This window comes from Palaemon carinicauda, chromosome 7 (genome assembly GCF_036898095.1).
Source record: "Palaemon carinicauda isolate YSFRI2023 chromosome 7, ASM3689809v2, whole genome shotgun sequence".
Classification (NCBI taxonomy): domain Eukaryota; kingdom Metazoa; phylum Arthropoda; class Malacostraca; order Decapoda; family Palaemonidae; genus Palaemon; species Palaemon carinicauda.
This window is the reverse complement of record NC_090731.1, coordinates 1032539-1049002: the sequence shown is the minus strand read 5'-3', so window position 1 is coordinate 1049002 and position 16464 is coordinate 1032539. Positions and strand designations below refer to the sequence as shown.

The following is a 16464-nucleotide window of genomic DNA, read 5'->3' as shown; positions in this document are numbered from 1 at the left end:
AGCTTTGTGAATATCCGAGGGGCCACGTTGAGTCCGAAGGGCATGGCCCGGAAGGCATAGCTTTTCCGTTGGAGTCGGAATCCTAGGTAGGAGGAAGCGTGATGGTTCATTGGTATGTGCCAGTATGCGTCCGCCAGGTCTATCGAGACCGTGAAAGACCCTCGAGGCAGGAGGGTTCTGATCTGTTGAAGAGTCAGCATCTTGAACTTGTTGTTCGATATGAATACGTTGAGGGGGGATAAGTCCAGAATGACTCTGAGTCTGTCTGAGTCTTTCTTGGGGACACAAAACAGTCTCCCTTGGAACCTTGTGGACTTCACCCTTCTTATCACCTTCTTGTTCAAGAGGTCTAGCACATATTCTTCCAGGAGGGGGGTTGAACGTTGGAAGAATTGCTGGAAGGTTGGGGGTGGTTGCGCCCAGCTCCAGCCCAGACCTTTCTTGATGATGCTGTGTGCCCAGGAGTCGAAGGTCCAACGATCCTGGAAGTGGCGGAGTCTTCCTCCCACCGGAAGCACTTCATTGCTTCTGGGGTCCCGAGGACTTGCTGCCTCGGCCGCTAGCTCCCTGTCCTCCTCTGCCTCTGGAGGGCCGGCGAGAGGAATCTCTGCCGGAACCCCTGCCTGAGCTTCTACCTTTGGGACGAAAGGTAGTGGAGTGCTGCTCGAAGGCGGGGTTGAAGGCCGGTGATGAGGACAAAACCGGCTGTGGGACCAACTGAAAGGTCTGTGGGGGCTGAGCGGCCACTTGGGGAGTAGTGGGTGCCGGAAACTGACGTCTGTGCTGACGTTGCTGGGGTCTATGCTTCGACTGCTTCCTCTTAGGCTGAGGACCGTCATCCTGAGAGGGCTTTCTCTTCCTAGACATGCCCCATTTGTTGAGAAGGTTCCTGTTCTCAGATGCGGCCTTGTCTGTGATCTCTTTCACTAGATCAGACGGGAAGAGGTACTTGCCCCAGATGTTGGAGGAAATCAGTTTCCGGGGTTCGTGTCTGACAGTGGCACTGGAGAACACGAATTCTCTGCAGGCTCTACGAGCTCGCATGAAGTGGTACAGATCCTTCACTAAGGTTGCCATATGAGATTTGGCAAGGACCATGTAATGGTCAGGGACTCTGGTGTCGCCAGCCATTACGTCCATCTGGACCTGGAGAGTGAGAGAAGCTGCCAGCCTCTCCTTCGTTTCCTGTTCCCTACGAAGGAGGTGATCGTTTAGCTTGGGGAGGTCCTCATTAAACTGACGTCCAGCAACGTCAGGATCTAGTTTGCCCACCACGAAGGTGTGTTGCACATCCTTCCAGTGTTTGGTGTCGGGCGGGGTGACTGCGGAGAAAGGTCTGCATTCCTCCAATGCAGGGCAGGATTTCCCTTCTTCTACAGGCTTAAAGCAGGCAGCGAAGGCCTTTTCCGTGAAGGGTATCACCACTTCATCGGACGCAACGTAGGTGGGGTACTTCTTGCTCAGAGCCGGAAGTCCAGAGCAGGTAAAGCCTCTGCTCTTAAGCGCTTTGGCAAGCATAGCCTGGGCCTTCGAGAGATCGAACACTATTTTCTCCTTCGGTTCGGTCTCTTCCTTTGAGGATGGTTCTGAACGTAGACGGACGTAACAGTCCGGATACGCCTCAAAGCGGGGAAAGAACTCCACTTCTTCCAGGGGTATGGAACCGATCTTATCGCTGACGAAGATCTTGTCGTCAGCGATGACCATATGCTCGGCGAATCGCCACGGATTGTCGCTCGAGCATGCGGGGAGGTCCTTGATGGAGATTTTGCGAGATTCCTTGGAACCTCCCATCGACCGAATGATCTGGTGAGTTTCTTGGAGCTTCTGCTCCATCACGGATTCAATGAGCCGAATCATATCCTGTGCCGTAGGTAGAGGAGTCGTGGTGGAGGACGTAGACGGGAGACACACTTCCGTCGGTGTAGGAGTAGAAGGGGGGATGGAGGGAGGGGCATCCTCCTTATCGGACTCGGTATACACTACCCGGTCCTCTTCTTCATCATCCTCCCCTTCACCCTGGGCCATAAGGGTTTTCTCGGTGTCCTCCGAGATCTCTGACATGCGTTCATCATGTTCTGAATCCAGGTGACAATCATTCATGGACTGAGCCATGACAACATCAGGTTCCACTGTAATCTGGACTACGGGGATCTGTTCGACTGGGACCACTGAGTCTGGTGAGGCCTTTGGGAACAGCAAAGACCTCATTTCTTCTGTGGCTAGGTATGGTCCAGTGGCGTTCTTCTGAAAGCCACGTACCCACTTGCGTAGGTTGTCCCGAGCAGTGTCCCGAATCTCCGCTGAGGGAGAATCATAGAATGCTTTCTGTCAGCATTCTTGGCAGACCGAACAGGTGGTGGGGCCCCAGTACTTGAGATCCCCTCTCTTGTGAGCACAAGGGGCGTGTGTCCTACACGCCGTGTGTCCATAGAAGTGTGGCCGACGGACCGCGCAGAAGTCGTGGTCACACATGACGTACTCCTCCTGTAAAAGAAAGAGACGATGAGTATTGTAGAGTCATAATATGGCTCGTATATAAAGTTAATTATTAACAAGTTAATATTAACATAAATTAATTGTGATGCACAGAAGGGTGGGTGAAAGGAGACAGACGCATGCCTCGTGTAACCCGCCCGGCTGGTTGCCGTAGCATCGGACAGTCCCAGGTGGCTGTAGGCCTCCATGGAAGGTGTCTTGATAATGGGAATTCCATCTAGAATAACCATATTATAGACTAGGCTTGAAATCTTATCAAGAAAGTCTGGGGATCATGAGATCCTAGTAAGGTTCCGGCAACCAGACGTGCCAATTACACGTAGCGTGCTGGAAAGATGAAACACGCAAGAAGAGAGTGAAAACTGAACAAAATGTACGATTCCGTACCAGTTTGTCTGCGTTAACAAGCCGTCTAGGTGCGGTTTTTAGGAGCTATCGCTAGTAAAGATAGCTGAGAGAAGGGGTGCAAGGCATCTTGCCGCCTCCGGACGGGTCCGGCATACCCCCGGCACGCCGGAAGCCGCTCGAGCAGAGTTTCTGGCATTCAAGAATGATCGTTCTATGGTCAAAAGAAGCCAGGGTGGCGGCAGCCGGTAGCGGCGGCCGCCGGCAAGGAGCGGCGGTTCCGGCAGCCGGAGGCAGTCGGAGGGTGACAGGGGTAAGGATAAAGGAGCATAGCCGGGGCCGGGGGCCGGCTGCTAGTGCCGGCACTCCGGGAGGGGTCGGCAGTGTGCCGAGGCTATGAGGGAATGGAGAGGCCACGGCGGTAAGCCGGCGGCCGGCGGCGATCCCCCGGCACTCGGGGGAAGGCGGCAAGGATAAGGAAGTCACCCGTAGCGGCGGTAATGCCGGGGTAGAGGCGGCAAGGGACAAGCACCAAAGATGGAGGTGGGATGGCAAGGCTGTACTAGCCTAGTCAAGACACCTCTGGAAAAGGTACCACCATGATAGAGGTGAATCTATCATCCTAAGCAGGGGCCGCAAAGGCCGGGGGCTAAGGCAGTCCAAGAGAGGACAGGGTGTACCCAAAGAAGGGGTGGAGACTCTTCATGTCGACCAAATGATAACTGACTCCATAGCACTATGGAGGGTCTATGTATCAGAGCGGACAACACTGGGAGCACCACGGGGTCCAGCACTCCAGCCTAGGGTGGAGTGTAGGACAGGGGACATATGAAGCCTAACCTACTGGTAGGTTAGGCTAGGCAAGAGATAGGTTGGGGGGGGGAAAGGGTCTTCTTATAAGAAAGGATGGGTTATGCACCAGAGCGGCCACCTAGGAAGGGAGATGCTCACCCTAACCTATAGTAGGTGGACCAACTGAAAAACGGTGCACGCGTATATTTCAGCAAGGTACATAAACCAGCCCTCCCAACCTAACCTGGATTAGGGTTGTTAGACCCTAATTAAGGAAGGGAGAAGACGTATCGCAAGGAAAAGGTCAAGGACCGATTCAGCTTAAAGGAGGTGATCCTACCTTTAAGGTCCGCAACACTAAGGGAGGGGTCATTCCCTTAGGTGGGGAGGCGATACAGTACTCTGAGGAGTCTTGTCCTATCACATGTAATAGGGTACAAGATTACCAGAGGGAAGCCCTAGGGCTAGGGATGAAGAGAGCATATAGGGGTCCTATCATAAGGTTAGGTTAGCAAGGCACTCAAGATAACCTACCCCCTATATGGTCCCTGAAGGCGAAAAACACTTGCATCACTGTCAATGGTATTGTAAAATAATGCCAAAATCTTCATAACTAACACTAGGATCACTGAAATATCATGCATTAACACTGGTATAGGCTCACTGGCCTAGGGGCTAATCAAAGCCTACTGGTATGGGGTCAGCGAAGACCCTAACTAATGCGTCAAAAACACGATATAAAGTTCCTAGCTATGAAGACTAAATAACTAATAGCGCTGATTAGTAATTTATATACCGGTAAGGCTGTTGCGGCTAACTAAATAAGGCATGCAAGCAACAGCAGCGTCATAAAATGGCGCTGACCGGTCTGGCAAAGCTCTGCCACAATTATGCAAATATCTCGAAAAGTAAGATTTACTTTACGGTCAGAGCTTATTTAAACAATACTTAAACCTTTGTACTCAACTTTCCAGAAGAAGGTGAAGCTGAAGGTTGAGACATGGCGAGGATGCAAGCAGATAAAGTCGCACAAAGGGAAAAATACGTCCAATCGAGCGAGCTACTAGCAAAAGGATGAGGACGGACGTGACGTCATCAAAAGCAATGGCGTCCGTCTGTTTACATCGCGAGTACCGATATCGCCACATCTAGATTGGCTGCGGCTCAGCTCCCAGCCGCTCTCTGTCCGCCATATTGAAGCGTTAACTCTATATGGGGTGTAGATAGCTATGTGGCACGTTAATACATGCGTGTCCCCTGTTGATACACGATGTCTTAAGGGGAAACCCTTAGGATACTCGCTCCAGAAGTTAGAATTCTGTGATAACCTGTGGTTTAATTCTCTGGGAAAATCCTAGTAGTGATTACCCAAGGAAGCTACCAAATAGGATCCTTCCATCAGGACGCCATGGCTTGAGCCCAAAAATTAGATTGTACACTGTATATTTTAAGGTGATTCAGACATTAATACGATATCTAGTGCATGTCGTTCTACAAACCGTTTATTGTACTATTCTGTAATTTTACCCTAAGTAGACCAACCCTTAAAAGCCGAAATAATTTTCAACTAATAGTAATTCTATTAGCTTCCCAGAAGTTGTAAATGCTACGTTGGCAATGATTGTTGGTTAGTTTCTTTTAGCCCTAGGCTTTTGTAGTTACTAATACAAGATTGGTAGTGGTTATAGTTTAATTTTACTTAGGCCTAGTCTATGGGAATTGCAAATGCAGAGTTAGTAGTGGCTTTGGGTTAATTTCACTTAGGCCTAGGCTATGGTAGTTGCAAATGCAACGTTAGGAGTGGCTATAGTTAATTTCACTTAGGCCTAGGCTATGGCAGTTGCAAATGCAAGGTTGGTAGTGACTTTAGGTTAGTTTCATCTAGGCCTAGGTTTGGGTATTTGCAAATGCAAGGTTGGTAGTGGCTTTAGGTTAGTTTCATCTAGGTCTAGGTTTGGGTATTTGCAAATGGAAGGTTGGTAGTGGCTTAAGGTTAGTTTCATCTAGGCCTAGGTTTGGGTATTTGCAAATGCAAGGTTGGTAGTGGCTTTAGGTTAATTTCATCTAGGCCTAGGTTTGGGTATTTCCAAATGGAAGGTTGGTAGTGGCGTTACGTTAATTTCACTTAGGTCTAGGCTATGGTAGTTGCAAACGCAACGTTAGGAGTGGCTCACAGTTATATTCCTTTGGCCTAGGCTAATCATCACTAAATGACCGAAGGTTTACCGTAAAGCAGCACCAAGTCCCAAAGTTGGCACTCATGATCATAATGTAATGTAGGCCTACTGTCAACTTACTATCATTCATTTCGACGGTTGGTAACCTCTAAACAACTAAATAGTAAAGTTATAGGCCTAAAGGGAATGAAATTTATATCAGTATGATTCCAAAGCATTCCTGCATTCACTTACTAAATTTGAGAAAACTTTGAAATATCAGGATTGTATTCTACGACTGCAACAATGGGTAATTTTGTATATTATTCCATCGTGTGACTTCGCACAAGAAATATATGATTTCCTATAGCAAATAACGAGATTTAACCGATTATGATGACCATTTCAATCGCAAACAAACAGATCAACCAATTCGGTTAGTTATAAGTTGACGAATTGGTTGATGTTATTACGGATGAAATGAATGAGAAAACCAGTTAAATCACGATATCTACTATAGGAAATCATATATTTCCTGTACGAAATCACACAATGAAATACAGTACAAATGAACCATATAAATATTAACACTGTGGACATATATACTGAGTTAAAATATATAAACAACAGATGTAGGGGACGATAACATTAGCAACGTTACCAATGGTTGACAGAACTACCAACGATGACGAATGGTACACAGTGTTACCAACGGCACGATGTCATTACTAGAGGTAGAAATAAATTTTTCCATACGTAAACTAAATAATACTTCCATAAAACTATTACACAATAAATAAAGAGTACCAAAAGGCCACAGAACCTAACAAACCCACCTAACCTTGCCTAGAAGTACCCCGGTCACAAAACACATATAATAAGAATGGGGGAATGACTTACCTTGATACACAGTACTACCAACGGAGACGAATGGTACACAGAACTACCAACGACACGATGGCATTACTAGTGCTAGAACTGCTAAATATCTCCTCAGATATATTCAATAATTTCTCCATATAACTGGTACGAAATATATAAAAAGTACAGAAAGGCCACAGAACCTAACAAACCCACCTAACCTTGCCTAGAAGTACCCCGGTCACAAAACACGAATAATGACTATGTCCGAATGATTATGCAAAAAGTGGTTCGCTCATAATATTATCTTCCATGGGGGTAGCCGACTTTGGTCCAAAAAAGTACCTTTATAGGCCGTAACAGTATACCCACAACGACGTTTCTTCTTAGTTTTACGGATGGTGGTTACAGTAGAGCAATAAAACCCGTGAATGTCTGCCCTATAAGATAAAAGCGCACGACACTTGGGGCAGTTTAAACGATGAGGAATAACATTGTGAGATTTAAGAAAATGCTCAACATTACCTGAATTATCAACAAAATCACCATGGAATTGAGCCACTGCTTTTAGATACGGAATGCTGCAACCGGTACAAGTTTCTATAATATGTTCCATCTCAAAATACGGGAAAAAAACGCACTAGTAACGAAGAACGAGTAACTAGGTCAAAGGTTAAAACGGGAAAGGCATTGGAACAATGGGTCGGAAAAGAGCGCATAAAGAGATAAAGGAAGGGGGGGGGTAGGGAGATATCTGAATAGGCCTAGAGTGGTGATTGGTTAAGGGAAAAACAACGAACAAAAGAGGGAAACCATGAATGAACTAAATACGGAAACTAGACCAAAGAAAAGTTTTATAAGACACAGAGGAGAGAAAAGGAACTAACCAACAAAAATAAATACAAACAATATAGGAAAATAAAATGGAATGAACGGTAAATAATAGTGAATGGGAATATAAAATGAGATCATACCGAGAATTAACTGGATAAAAAAAACTAGTCCAGGGTAAGTATTTATGTGAAACCGGGAAGGGATAAAGAAATAGCCCAACAAATAAAACCAATATAAGAAGGTAAAATGGAATAAATGATAAATAATATTGAATGGGAATAAAAAATGAGAAAATAACACTAATAAAAAGAGTAATGGGGGAGAGGAAACTCCTGCGCAGGGGGGGGGGGATATATGCGCAGATCGGAAACTGATGAAACGAACGTAGGTACAAATGGGAAAGGAAATAACAAAACAAATAAACCCAATATAGGAAGGTAAAATGGAATGTATGATAAATTATATTGAATGGGAATATAAAATGAGAAAATAATACGGTAATAAAAAGAGTAATAATGGAGAGAAACTCCTGCGAAGGGGGGTTATATAAGCGAAGGACGGAAGATGGGGCGAACGAACAAACGAACAAATGGGTGCTAATGTTAGCATGAAACGCTAACATTTGATCTACATCAGGTATGGAATGCTAACATTTAATCTACATCAGGCGTTGGCAGCACTGGTTACTGTATTACTACAAGAAATAACCTTTGAAATGGCTCCTCCCAAATATATCCAGGTATACTGATTTGTCTTTTCCTACGGTTATAATAAATACCAGAAAGAAATGTATAGAGAAGAAAAGGACTGAATTACGGTTATATATCGGTTCCCTAGTATGTTTACCCCACCCAAAACCCCGGGTTCCCAAAGGGGGTCCCCCATTATCGGCGGATATAGATGTATATATATTTCTGTAACTATTCATTTGCGACGGGAACGAGTGTTATTTTCGAAGGGAGCGTAATTTTTCCTATAAGAAAAAGTAGTTGGAATACTAGGATACATTGAGATGTAATAATATACAATGAAACCCAACAATGAACAAAAATTTGTTTTAATTTGTGAGCAGTATTTCTACAAGCAACTGCTGTTGATATTAATAAAATGCATATTTTAACTAATAATTGAGACCAAATACCTTATATTAACTCGATTTCTAATATAAACATCCCGATAAAGTAGACTTAAACGTATTCACAACACCGTAACCAAAAAGACTAATTCGGACGACCCGCGACGACATTCTAAATGGGCGCGATTTGCAAAGTTGCACATTGCAGTGATACTCATGCCAGCTTCTTTCGTCTTTTTATTTTTGCAGTAAACTAATAATTAATACTATAGTGCAAAATAACGCATATTTAATGCAAAAACCAATTTCATACAAAAAATATAAGGCCGATGTTTATTTTTAATTTTAGTATAAAAATTTGTTCCATTTCAGTAAAGGACCTCGCATCTCTTCGTTAATGCGACATAACCAGTTTCTTCTTGTTGTTAGTTTTGAGATATAGTAGAGCCAGATATATTTTCTTGTGTATAATTAAGGAAAAGGTTTCGTTTTATAGTTTGTGAGAATTCAATATTATGGGCGGGAATTCAATATTACGGGAGAGCGAGAGCCGTTCATAACGTCAAGATTTGGTCATATATCCAGTTCTCCAGGAACCAGTATCATATTTTTTTAAAATTTCGTTTTAGTAAATTGTCAAAATATTTAAATATCATGGACCTAGTAACTAAGAAAACGTATCATAGTTTAAATCTATTACAAAATTCGTAATCAGCAACACAAAATTGCGGAGTTTGATGTATTCGATTGTTAAAAATTTCAATAAAATCAATGAGAAAATTTGCAGAAGCAATTTTGAATCAATGGAAGAATAACACGGTAAAGTTGAACACATCGAAAATTTCGTCAAAGAGATAAAGCAAATAAGACCAATCACTAAGGGAAATAATTTCCATTGGGTCTAGGAGATTTGATGTCCCCGGAGATGATGGGTCTAGAGGAGAGACTGAAATGAGACTTTGGCGAGGTAATAGGAGTAAGTGAATTATAAATTAGAGAGAGAGAGAGAGAGAGAGAGAGAGAGAGAGAGAGAGAGAGAGAGAGAGAGAGAGAGAGAGAGAGAGAGAGAGAGAGCGAGGGGGGGGGAATCCAAAATCCTGCATCTACTATAAAGCAATAAAAGTGAAAACTATATTTTCTTGACTATCACAAATTGAAAAACATTTTCCTAAGCAGCATAAGTTTTCAATGTTTAATGTTCATTGGAATACAGTGATCCCCTTATATATGAGTCGATCAAATTTTGGATGGGTCCGAGAGAGAGAGAGGGGGGGGGGGAGGTCCCTGAATATAAATCATGCACACAGAATGGCTTAGTTTATACCAGCCTTATACCAGCACTAGTTCTTATCTTAAAGTAATTTTATAGTGTGGCGTGGTTTGAAAATACTTATCATGAAGTGCTTTTTTTCCTACTAGATAATCCAATAGAGAGGATACAGGATATGTGGTTCCTATCCACCTACCCCCCCTCCCCCGTCCCCCGTTGCTTCCTGCTTCAGCTTTAAAGCTTCTTGGGGGGGGGATGCATAAACCTTCCTAGACGGTTAATCTGATTATCTCAGATCCGAAGATAAACAGCCAAGTGGCTATAAAGTCGAGAGGAAATTCATGTTAGTAAAAATGGTGTTATCGTCTTTACCCATATCCTTTTTCAAAAGCATTTTCTGTTCCTTGCATTTTATCAGTAGTTTCGTTTATACACGTTGCTTTTATTCTTATAATTTCCTTTACATTATCATAATTAACTGCCCAAAATGTACCAATTCCTTATTTGGCCTACTATTGTAACTTGCAGAAGTTGGATAGCCTAATGGTTTCTGAACACCTATTAATAATCTTTAATTGAATGTCACGAACAAGTATTTTGTTGAACTGTCAATTCCTATGTAAATTTTAGAGAGTATCACGTTTAAGGTTCACTTTATAGTAGCTATTGTTAAGGTAGTTCCTTCAACCTTGCCTGAGGGAGAAGATTTGGGTATTTTTTGTGGCTATTCGTAAGGTCTGGTGTTTTTATGGAAAAATTCTAAACGTGCAAAAACACACGCTTTGTGTGTGTGTGTGTGTTTATGTGTATGTGGGCTACACGTTCTTAACTAGAAAAGCACTCAGAGAGTGCAGACCTTCGCCACGGCAGTTTATTTCTCGAAACCAGCTTGCCTTATGAGTTAATTTGGTCGACCATTTGCTTGCCATTGACCTTTGTCCTAGGACTTTCAAAATTGAATCGCTTCCACATCTTGACAAAACAATTAATCCCTGAAAGTTTCATTGAGTAAAATTGTGACCTGGAAGTTGTTCACACACGAACACACAAACATGGGCAAAAACATAACGTTCTCCCAACTCCGTTGGTGGACGTAATAATTACCCCATATAAAAAAGATTCAGTGGGAAAAATATTCATAGCTACTATTCAACAAAGCTGCTATGAGACTGGATAATGCAGTCATTTTAGTGTGCTTGTGAGCCATGCTATTTTTGTGATGGAGTAAGTCTTTAATAATGTTCAGACGTATTACAGAGATCTTCGTTTTGCCTAGTTTTAAGTCTTTTTTTTGGGGGGGGGGGGAATAGGCTGTAGTAGGTTAACAGTGAGATGTTTATGTACCTATCTAATTTTGTTTGATAGTTCTGCCTCACAATATATTTACTTGGTGGTCAGCACCCTTGTTATGCATATCTATGTAAATGACAGGTGTGGGATCCAGGGTGGTCTGTGTACAGGTGAGAGATCTAGTGTAGTCTGTGTACAGGTGTGAGATCTAGTGCAGTCTGTGTACAGGTGTGAGATCTATAGTCTATGTACAGACATTAGACCCAGGGTGGTAAGGGCACTGGTTTGGGATCCATGAGCCAGGGAAAAGGTGTGAGATCTAGTATTTTTGTAGAATAGATGTTACCCACGAAGGTTAATGTGTTGGTGTGGAAACCAGGGTATGTGGGTCCTAGTTATGGGAACAGCGCAGTTGGGGCCTAGTTGTGAGAACCAGTGTGGTATGGGCCCAGCTGAGAGAATCAGGGTAGTTAAAGCTCGCCAGAGTGGGCGTGGCTTAATTGTGAGAGCCAGGGTGGTCGGGGCCTAGTTGTTAAAACCATGGTTGTTGGAGCCTAGCCGTGGGAACTATGGTTTAATTTAGGTTACAGGCATGGGAACTGGTTTATTTGGTGCCCCACTTAGGGGAACCAGGCTGGTTAGGGACCCAGTTATGGGGATGAAGGTGGTCAGGGTACAGGCATGAGAACCAGGTTGACTGTGTCACTGTTGTGGGTTTCAGGAACCAAGGTGGCTTTTACTCAGGTGCGAGATTCAGGGGGTCAGGGCACAGATAAGGCAACCAGGGTAGTTGGAACACAAATAAGGGAACCAGGGTATTTGGAACACAAATAAGGGAACCAGGGTATTTGGGGCACACAAGGGAACCAGGGTATTTGGGGCACACAAGGGAACCAGGGTATTTGGGGCACACAAGGGAACTAGGGTATCTGAAACACACAAAGGGAACCAGGGTAGCTGGGACACACATAAGGGAACTAGAGTGGTTGGGACACAAATAAGGGAACCAGGGTGGTTGGGACACAAATAAGGGAACCAGGGTGGTTGGGACACAAATAAGGGAACCAGGGTGGTTGGGACACAAATAAGGGAACCAGGGTGGTTGGGACACAAATAAGGGAACCAGGGTATCTGGGACACACAAGGAAACCAGGGTAGTTGGGACACAAATGGGGGAACCAGGGTAGTTGAAACAGATGAGGGAACCAGGATATTTGGGACATAGTTGTGGGAGCCAGGGTGTCTGGAACACATGTGGTAACCAGGGTGATTAATCCAACTACATAATGCCTGAGATGACAAGAGGGGCACAGGGGTTGGCATCAAGGTGGTTGAGACATAGGGGACTGGGAATTATGGTGGATACCAGTACAGTTAGGGTTCGTGTCTAGTTAGGACCAGGTTGATATTGACAACTAAAGCAATTGAGGCTTAGTGGGTGAACAGCCGATGGTTATGGCACTTTAATTCATTATTTGGAAGAGGAAATGTGCATTGATATATTGGTTATTGGTAACATGGAAAATATAAATTCATACATTTAATTTCTTTTATTTTACATGAGGTTTATTTACCTATTGGGTACATGAAATGTTTGGTTAACAATTTGTACAACATTAAGAATTAAAATAATGGAAACCATTTCAGATATGGCAGACGAAGGAAAGCGTAATGGACTGCCAAGTGAAGGTCTTCAAAGTGGCATCCCAACCCAAGTCTTGAAGAGGAGATATTTCCAAGCATCTCCATCCCCTCCAAAAATGAAGAATGGCCCAGAGGATATGAATGACACTACAACATCAATTTCACCTGCTAGTTCTAATACTAGCAGCTCTTCAAGGGAATTGAGATCTGAAGAAGCGGAGCTAGCAGCTGTCATAGCCAAAGTTACAGGGAGAGCAAGTCCCTTTGTAAATGAATTTGATGGAGGTAAGAGGAAGTTCACAATTCTTTGTGGGGATGCTGCTAATGCTAGTGAATTACCTGAAGGGACAACTTCCTTTACAAGCAAAGACACTTTCGGAAATAAAGATTTCTTATCCAGCATCCCTTCCAAGATTCCTAGTGAAAATTACAAAAAGCCAAGGATAGTAGGAGTCGAAATGAAAAAAACGTTTGGAGATGGTAGCAAAGTCCCTGTGGAGCATGATGGTTCCAAAATTTCCAATGATTTGCCAGTCAAGGCTAAACTTAATAGAACTTTTGATGTTATACGTGGTGTATCAAATAATTCCAGTGATGATACACTCCCTGTAGAAGGGAAGAGCACTTTAATTGACTCCAAAACTGCGACTAAGAGCACTGTTCTCAATGGGAAGCCTACTGAAAGTACTGATCAAATACCACAAGGCAATAATGCGGGGCCAACTAACTTTGCAGACACAATAAATACAGGTAACGAGGATCACAAGAATAGAAAGGCTGCAGATGAGCTGCTGAATATAGATAAGTCTAGTGAAGGTTGATAGTGAGACAGTACAGGATAGTAAAACAGAGTCCAAAAATAGTAAAGTACCTGATAGCATGAGTCTAAAAGAGAATGCTCCTGTAAAAGGAAAAGATGGCCCAACAAAGGCCGTGAGTAATTTAGACACAGGAAAGGTGAAGGCAATTTTTCCAATCAACAACTCAGTGGTTAGAGTGAAGTCTTATGACAAGGACAGATCCGAGATAGAGCAGAATGTAATTTATCGCCGAATGGCTGCGAGAAACGCCACTGCCATTGCAGAGTTTGATCCTTTGGTCACGATGAGCCCTGAAGCTAAGAAACTGGTAAGCATACAGTTGATCTTTTTTATATTGCCCATTCCTAAGTTATATCTTGTCATTCAAAATGTTCTTATTTCATTATTTTTACACAATAGCATGTTACTACTTAAACTTAAACTAACCTCCTGGGTAGTACAGTGGTAACATGTTTCTTAGTATTCGCATGGTGTCATATCGATCACCGCCTGGGACCATGAGTTTAAGCTGTTTGCTGGGGAGGCCACTGCTGTGGTTGGCACCATGGTTGGGAGTTGGGCTTGCACCACAAATGGGGGTTGGGCTTGCTCGGCTTATGCTCTGGTGAGCATCTTTAGGCTACCTTTACCTTTATTTCACATGAGTCGTCACGACTGTAATAAGTCATCATGAGGTGAAGAGCCACATTTTAGTCCATAGTTTAGTCCTGTGTGTGCTGGTGCCCTGGGCGAGAAGAGATTTTGATGCTGTTGATAATTTGATTGCTTATGTCTTGTAGTTTTAAATATTTAACTTAGCCGGTGAATATATAATAGCTGACGCCTCCGGCGGCTCGACAGAAAAACACAAAAACTCGCGAGCGATCGCTATGAAGGTTGCGGGTGTGCCCACTAGCGCCAACTATCGGCCAGATACCGCATATACATGTAAACAGCTCCAATTCTTCTCTGTCGGTCTGATCGACAAGACGTACCATTACTCGCTGTTAACCTGGAGTTTTTCAACAGTCTTGGTGAAGTACTTCCTTTTGGTTTGAGCTTTCGCAGTGCAGGTGTTTTATCTTCAACTTAAATCTTGAACTCTTTTTTGGATAGATTTAATTGTTGATGACTTTGGATTGTTTTTTGGACTTTCTTTGACTTTTCAAAATGGCCGACCCTTCCCTTAGTACGGAAGTGTGTTTTAGGCTTTTAGCAATTATCTTATCACGTTATAAATTGTTGTTGTTAATTATAGATTTTCCTCTATATATTTTATATCTCACCCGCCTTTATTAGGCCTCTTCGATTAGCTTTCCATTTATAATAAACATCAAGATAAATTTTAATGATTTGTTTATATGCGGCCTTACCTATTCCTCCCCTAATCCGAGAGTAGGCGGTCCTAACTTGGAAACCGAAGTTAAACAACGTTGAGCCCTTTCAATCGTAAATAACTTTTACAGAGCAAATGATTTAAAACTTATTAAATGAATATTTTTTAGTAGATATTTTATGAAAGATTTTCTTTGAATAGTCTTCGTGCTGTTTCAAAGATGAACTAACGTTTGGTTTATTTATGCTACGCAGTTTGCGCTCTATCGTTACGATAGAGAGAGAGAGAATCACGGTTTCACTTTGCAGAAAGAGTAAATCGATTCTGACGTTTTGTTCATTCTTCTTTCAAACTGAAATGTTTTAAATACTAATTTAAAGGAACTTGTTAATTTTCAATTTCTTAGTCCTTTCAGTTTTTTCCTTTGGTCAAATAACCTGTTTATTGACGAAAGGTGAGTGGGCTTTTCTCTTCGGTGTGAAATCAAGAGAGAGAGAGAGAGAGACGGAGAGAGAGAGAGGAAGAGAGAACATTCCGATCTTTATTCTCGTCCCAAGCGAGTAACGTTGTTCTCGAGTCAGTTTTTTTTGCTCTCGTCCCAAGTCTCTGTACGGGGAGAAAGGATAAAACGTTTTTAGTTTTTATTCTCGTCCCAAGGCACTGTACGGTGAGAGATTGAAAACGTAGTTTTGAATGAACTAGTGTTTAGTCTCCTCCCCAGTCACTGATCCTTTTATCTTTATATATTTCCGTTTTATTCGATATATATGTTTACTGTTTTTTGCTTGTATTAATGTGCTTACATTATACGACTTATTTCGCAATTATAACCTTTTGATGTAGGGTAGAATTGCGTGCTTCAGGTAGAAATCAGTTTTATTCATGCCTAATGTGAATTATTGAAAAATTCGATTTCAGTGAAGTAAGTGCAAAACAGAAAATCGTAGTGATAAAGTGATAATTGCGCAAAGTGTTATCAGTGTTGCGACAGAGGGTTCGTCTGTTCGTGCCTGTCGTTCGCCTAGTCCGAGACCTCTTGCAAGCTCCCATGCCCCAGGGAGAAGTAATGTCGTAGGACTTATGGGTTCGAGAGGCTTTAACCAACGAACAGACGTTCCCTCTATGGTTTCAGGCGTGTCTCGTCAAGACCGCCCCTACCATAAGACGAGCGAGACGGTTTTCTCCTCGTCATCCGAAGGCTTATCGCGTAAGAAACCGTGGAGCAAGGTTTCGAGACCCTTAAAGCGAAAGTCAGTCCCTTCAGGACAGGTCCAGCGTCCTGGTTGTAGCCATTGGGACAGCTCTGACCCTGTGCAGTCATCGGAAGACTGCTCGACGCCTAAACAGAAGCGTAACACAGGCTCCGAGAGTCTTATTGTAGGCAAGGTTTTGCAGTCACAGACGTTACCCTCGTCTCTTACCGCACCCATTCCCGTTGATCCTAAATGGGTTGTACTGCAAGACATGCAGAATAAGGTTGCCTCTCTTATGGAGGACTATTCTGCTGAGCAGGTTCACGATGATCCTCGCCGCTTAGCTGATTGAGATCCTGGCCGTCAGCC

General features: G+C 43.3%; 1 protein-coding gene across 1 annotated transcript in view; it reads left to right on the top strand.

The window, feature by feature from the left end:
- Positions 1-16464, top strand: part of LOC137643797 (uncharacterized) — a 182973-nt gene that overhangs the window by 78816 nt on the left and 87693 nt on the right. Inside the window, 2 exon segments of the mRNA XM_068376484.1 lie at positions 12770-13578; positions 13580-13894. Coding sequence (XP_068232585.1) covers positions 12770-13578; positions 13580-13894 — 1124 coding nt within the window.